At 38.1% G+C, this 6,862-nt stretch overlaps 1 protein-coding gene across 1 annotated transcript; it reads left to right on the top strand.

The window, feature by feature from the left end:
- Positions 1-212: 212 nt before the first annotated feature.
- LOC104094992 (uncharacterized) lies at positions 213-6,862 on the top strand. The gene is made up of 10 exons (XM_009601018.4): positions 213-545; positions 796-1,041; positions 1,233-1,467; positions 1,661-1,830; positions 2,705-2,847; positions 2,998-3,175; positions 3,309-3,888; positions 4,185-4,297; positions 5,754-5,997; positions 6,341-6,862. Exons 2-10 carry the CDS (start codon positions 854-856, stop codon positions 6,566-6,568), a joined length of 2,079 nt encoding a protein of 692 aa, XP_009599313.1. The 5' UTR covers positions 213-545; positions 796-853; the 3' UTR covers positions 6,569-6,862.

The following is a 6,862-nucleotide window of genomic DNA, read 5'->3' on the forward strand; positions in this document are numbered from 1 at the left end:
AAACTGTATTGAGTAGTATTCAAGTGATATAATATTTTTTACTTCCAAAATTTTAATTATTGTTAATGACATTCATGTTTAAAAACAACTGAATCAAATTTCCGAATAACCTTTTTTCAAACTTAAACCAAATATTATACAAACGGGAACGGTAAAACAAAAGGGAAAAAGGAAAAAAGAAAACAAAGAAAGGGAAAATGTGGGAAAGCGGTGAAGATAAAATTAGAGTCGAGAGTCCCAGATTACTTTCCCTTTTATCTGTGTGGTTCATACCAACAAACAGTAGATAGCAGTTGCTTTGCTCTCTGTTTCATCTCAGATTTTAACTCCCACAACACGACACCATTTTCGATCTGACTGATATTGTCTCTTTTCATCTACAAAAAGACACGCACACTCATTTATCTCCTGTCTCTATCTCTTATTATCAAAAGTACAAGGATATTTTGAGGCGGTGGACATAATACAAAGCCCAATTTGTTGACTGACTTCCCCCATTGCTGATTGAGACTTTTAATTTCGGAACTGCTGCCATTGTTTTACAGGTATCTGATCCTTACTCAGCTAGATGTTCAAACTGAGAATATTATTGGGCGTTATCTGTCAAGGGTTTAGTAGAAACCCTTTAACTTAATTGAGTCGGACCCGTAGCAAAGAAATTGGTGCACATCGCTGTAATACTTGCTAGAGTTTCAATAATTAATCTTTAACTATGATATATTGATTCTCGGTACCCACAAACGGTGAACGAAGTAATTTTGTAGACAAATCCTGATGGTTGTATTTATTGTGTAGGCATTTAAGTGGATGACCTCCTATTGGTAAATGATCTGAAAAAGGAGTTTTTTTAAAAATGGCTATGGTTAGCAAAACCAGAAATATGCTGGAGGGTTTGGTTAAAGATGGGTCATTTAAATGGTTGACAAAAAACCCGAGTTCACTTGATGAAGATTTAGAGGAGATGGGCTCTTCATCCACTGGCAAGAACTGGTTGCCTGAGCTATCTCCTGTTGCAAATGTCGTTATCCGAAAATGCTCAAAGTAAGCTTCTTGTTCTTTCCTGTCTTTCAAACATAATTTAGTAATCTTTGCCGATATTGATTGCATCTAACAGAGTCAGTGTAATTGAGCTCTGATGGATGCATTTAGCAGGAACAAAAGCATTGAGTTGGTTGTGGAGTTCTATTTTATTTCTCGTGATATGAATAACCAAAATCTGATTTTGTATGCAGAATCCTTGATATTTCCATGAGTCAACTTCAAGAAAACTTTGATGCAGAGGCTTCTGATTCCATAAAGCATAAATCTCAGTATGCTAGGAACTTCTTGGAATACTGTTGCTTCAGGGCTCTTGCCTTGTCTATACAAGTAAATGGTTACCTTGGCGACAAACTGTTTCGACGCCTTACATTTGACATGATGGTTGCATGGGAGTTTCCAGCAGCTTCTAGCCAGCCTTTCGCCAGTGTATGAAACTACTCTTCCGTGTTTTCCTTCATTCTACAGAACAGTTTTATAGTCACATAAGTTGTTGAAAACAACTGAACTTTAGTTTATAGTGCGGACTTTATTCATGAAATCATTGCCTGGTCCATTAGTTACTCGATGCTTGTTGTTCTCCCTCATCTGGGTTGTTATCTGACATTTCATTTAATTATAGATGGATGAAGACGTCACTGCTGGCTCAGAGGCTTTTTCCCGTATTGCTTCAGCAGTTCCTATAATTGCCAATGTGATAGTTACTGATAGCATTTTCGGTGTGCTTACGTCGTCAACAGGGGGTCGACTTCTTTTCTCAGTTTATGATAAGTACCTGACTAATTTGGAAAGGTACTACCAACTTTAGCGCTTTATTACTTGCAAAAAATTGAGTTAAATGCTTTTCGAGTTTTATTTATTTCTGTGCTTGTGCTGGCCTCTGTTTGTGGTTCATCTTCCAACTGACTTATCAGATCATACTATTTTTTTAAACAAAAATTAGATCATAGGTTCTAGTGATAGATTTTCATTTCTAACTTGGGTAATATAATCGAGGCAAATAGCTCAGACGTCTATATTTATCCCAACACATAACATAGGTGCTCGAATTAACTAAGGGATCACATAATGCTGTTTAGCCCCGTTATGATATATCTACATGCGTTAGGTACTATATAAACTGCATTTATGTTGCCAATTTCTGAGCATACAGCAGTTACCCTCGGTGGTATGGTGTTAAGTGCAGCAAGTAGATATATAATTATATACTCTGTATAATAAAGTACATTAGAGACTGAGTTGGAAAGGTCCCTCACAATGATTATAATTGACCCCAATCCCCCCCCCCCCCCGCCGCGTCTGTGCTCCTTCTACTTAGTCTATTGGAATGCTTAAATTGTAGATTATAAGCTTCTTTTGCTATCATTTATGTCTTGCCTGATTTCCAGTTGAGAGAGGACTATTAGTCTGAAACGTAGTAGCATGGGTGGTTTGACACGGAAGATTATCGTATCAGCCTATGTGTGCTTGCATTGGGGTGCTCTGTAGTTTATTATTGTTAGGTAATCTTATCGGAGTGGTGATAGTAGTGGTCTTTCTAGTAACTTTGAATTGAAGTGATGAGATTCAGAATGCATCTTTGCTTTAGTGTTCCTTACAGCATTCTTATTAGCAGGCCATCCATAATCCTCGGTTGAGAATGTTGCTTGTTTGGGAACTTTTTCAGGGCTATTAAAAAATTTAAGAGCCAGTCTGAGTCGTCCCATCTTTCTGCCTTACGTGCAGCAAGAGGGGAGAAAATTCTGGAGCTGGATGGCACTGTGACAACCCAGCCGGTGCTTGAACACGTGGGAATTTCGGCATGGCCTGGTATGTTTTTGTGGATAGCGATGGTTTTATTGCTTGAAATTCTTATCTTCGGAGCAGAAAGGAATGATATCAGACTTGGAATTTGAGCACATTACATGCATCTATTAGCTTTTCTGATATATTTCATGGCCATGTATTTGTAATTTTCAGGTCGGCTAACTTTGACAAATCATGCTCTCTACTTTGAGGCACTTCGTGTTGTGTCTTACGACAAGGCAAAGATATATGATCTGTCAGATGATCTAAACCAGATTGTTAAACCGGAGCTAACTGGACCATGGGGCACAAGACTCTTTGATAAAGCAGTCTTATATAAATCAGTTTCCTTGTAAGGCATGACACATGATGACTCCTATGTGGGTCATACTTCTCTACAAAATCTAATGTATTTCTTCTATTAAGACTATTTTCTAGTTCAAGCGGCCAGCAAGCTTGTTAATGGTCTGCTGAAAATATTGTAGGTCAGAACCTGTTATAATGGAGTTTCCTGAGCTTAAAGGACATACACGCCGTGATTATTGGTTAGCAATTATTCGGGAAGTTCTACATGTGCATCAGTTCATACTTAAGTTCCAGATTACTGGAATAGAGCGTGATGAGGTGCTTCTGAAAGCTATATTTGGTATATTGCGAGTACAAGCCCTGAAGGATATGAGCGCTAAACATCCACTTTGTTATGAGGATCTTCTTATGTTCAATGTATGTGATCAGCTTCCTGGGGGAGACCTTATACTAGAAACAATTGCAAATAGGTCAACTGTGAGGGAATTGGAGCGGACGAACTCTCCCAAACCTAAAAACAGAATGTACTCAATTTCGGCTTCAGCCTTGGCTTCCAACCTGGGTTTTGTTTTCGGAACAAGTTCTCATGTTCCTAATGAGACAGGAATTGTTGTGGGTGAAATTGCTGTGGGGGAGATGACTCCCTTGGAAAGAGCAGTTAAGGAATCCAGAAGCAACTATAAAAAAGTAGTGCAAGCACAAGCTACAGTAGATGGAGTGAAAGTTGATGGTCTTGACACCAACTTGGCAGTGATGAAGGTATTATTAACAACTACAGTGGCTTCGAAATAAATAGAAAGGTCAAAGAGGATAAATTGGATACAATCTTTTCCCATTTTATTGAGAAATTGCGAGTGGATCTACTAATTGCTATTTGACATGCTTGTTGTCTTCCCGTTTACAAAATTTTATGAAGTCGCCTTCTCATAGCTCAATCTTTTGAATAGGACCATTGAAATCTCTTTACAATTAATTTTTTTCCTTTCTTGGTCAGCTGCGTCTTAATCTGCATGAGTTACCTCTCATACTAATCCTTAAGATTCATTGACATGCAGGAGTTGCTCTCTCCTATGATGCAGCTTGGAAATTGGATTCTTTTTCTGGCTTACTGGGAAGACCCTTTTAAGTCTATGATTTTCTGCTCGGTTTTCTCATACATTATTGTCAGGTAAGTTGGTAGTTGGCTAATCTTATCAGTGTAATGGGCCATCATAAAGAAAAGGACTTATATGCATGTGATTTTCTCTGGCACTCCACTATATCATCAACCTACGATTGTGTGGTGTAATCTCTAAATAGCTGATTGCTTCTTCAGATTTAGTGTTTTTTCTCTCTCAGCAAAAGGGGTTATCCCGTGAAGTGCTTCTAGCCGGGGGGGGGGGGAGGCAATCTTCTCATTGGATTTCTGCAAAGAAGGCTGATTGTTCTCTCAGCTAATTAGCATAATTTGTCTGATAAAAAGTCCACTGCCATCTCTTATCCCTAAATTTAGGTATATTGTAAGCGGTATGCTTTTATGCCACATTTTTCTCCCTTGACTCAGAACAATGAGACTCTTGCTGATTGTTTCACCTTCTCCAAATTTGAAAGTTGCACTTTTCAGGTTTTTATTGGAGTCGGTGTGAGTATTATGTTTTCTGTGCAGATTGTAGTTGTATGTTTATTAGCTAAGTAAATTCAGGCGGATATCATTTGAGTCTGAGTGCTTTTGGTGGAATGTAATGACAAGAGACCATTCTTCTTACCATTACCTTTCTCAAAAAGAAGAGACCATTGTTCTAATTTCCTTTTTTCTTTTTCGATGAAGTAAAGATATTTTTATTAATACTAGCATCCAGAAGATGCATAATTACAGAAGTGTTGGCGACTCCTATGCAAAACTCAGGGAACCAAAAAAACAGATTTACACCAGTTACATCCCTGTGTTTACACCCAAAAAATAAAAAGGTTCAATTGCATACCATTGCTCTAATTTCATGTGGTTTAACCTCCATTGACCACCATGCTGTGTCAAAAGCATGCGAGTTGTTCATTTACTCAACCCTAGTTACCCACAGAAATTTGCCAACTAATATACACCATGGTAGTATTCTCTCTTACATAAAAAATACAAGTGAAATGAATAATGATCTTTTAATTCTTTCTTCATCATTGTCGCTATCATGTAACAGTTATTTTATTGTAATTGCTTTCATCAAGTATGTCAATCCCAACTATTGATAAAATACTTGTGACATGGGTTTATATATGAAAGGATCAAAGCCTATCTGGATCATCTGTATATTAGCCCTTGAACATAGGAAACTGAAAAGCAACTGAATGCTCAGGATTTTATGGCTTATCAAGTTTTTTTCTGTCCTACTAGATACTTGTAGTTATTCATTCTTTTAAAGTCCTAAGAAACACCTTGGTTCTCGAAAAAAAAATTCTCTCTCTCCTTGATATGTGGCATTCCCAACTAAAAGGCGGTCTGATAGTTTCTTTTGACCTGCTGCCTTTTGATGCTCTGGATTCTGTTTTTCCTTGTACATTCCCTTGCATGGATGAAATTTCTTGAAAATATGGTGGTTGAAAAAATTTCACTGATGCCCCCGCCTCTTTCTTTCTCTTTTTGTTGGTTGCAGGGGATGGCTGTGCTATGCCTTTGCGGTACTGCTCACTTTTTTTGCTGTCTTTTTGGTAATAACTCGCTGTTTAAGTCAAGGCAAGACAGTTGATGAACTAAAAGTAATAACTCCACCACCAATGAATGCCATGGAGCAACTTTTGGCTGTTCAAACTGCAATATCTCAAGCTGAAGAAGTGATACAGGACGGAAACATCGTTCTTCTCAAGTTCCGCGCGTTACTTTTGTCCATCTTCCCTCAGGTTTGTGCAAATTTTAGTTCTTTCCTTCTATGACTAGAGCAATCTTATTAGTCAAGTTGCTAGTTAAATGGAGATTCCCTACTGTCATGAGATATCTAGTCTTGTGGTTACTGAACCATCTTTGGTTGATGGTGAAAACTCATTTATCTGAAAACTTCAGTTTGCTGCTTATGCCGATTCAGGATGCACAAGGAGGCATCCTGGATGTTTCCTTCACATTACAGAGTTGATCTAGTGATGGGAGTTTGAAATAATATGTCTTTGCTTGACTAACGGTAGTCGCATTGTTATTTGGACGTAGATAATTTAATTGAACCTACATCTTATCCCTGTTATTCTTCAGGCAAGCGAGAAGTTAGTGGGTGCTCTTTTGGTCTCGGCACTAGTTATGGCATTCTTACCTACGAGATACATAATCCTTCTGAGTTTCCTGGAACTCTTCACAAGATACTCACCTCTTCGGAAAGCAAGCACAGAAAGATGGGCTAGGAGACTAAGGGAGTGGTGGTTCAGTATCCCGGCAGCTCCTGTAGTTCTTGAAAGAGCCAAAGAAGACAAAAAGAAGAGATGATGAAATTTTTTGTACATAAACAAATATCCATCATCCTAGAGTCTCCTGTGACTGTAAATTTGTGTTATATGAAAAAGTAATTAAAGAAGAAATCGGATTGGCCTTGAGGTCTCCATTAATGTCTGCTGTTGGTTATGTATCATTGCCTCTGGGGATTGGAAACTCGGTCTGTTGTATCCTACTGACCATGAAGTACTATATTGCTTTGTCCAATCTTCCAAGGGATATAGCAATAGCTTATTGTAGAAATCAATGATGCTGCTTTTAATGAAATCCATAGCTTGTCTTGTTCAA

The sequence above is a fragment of the Nicotiana tomentosiformis genome, chromosome 3 (assembly GCF_000390325.3).
Source record: "Nicotiana tomentosiformis chromosome 3, ASM39032v3, whole genome shotgun sequence".
Lineage (NCBI taxonomy): Eukaryota > Viridiplantae > Streptophyta > Magnoliopsida > Solanales > Solanaceae > Nicotiana > Nicotiana tomentosiformis.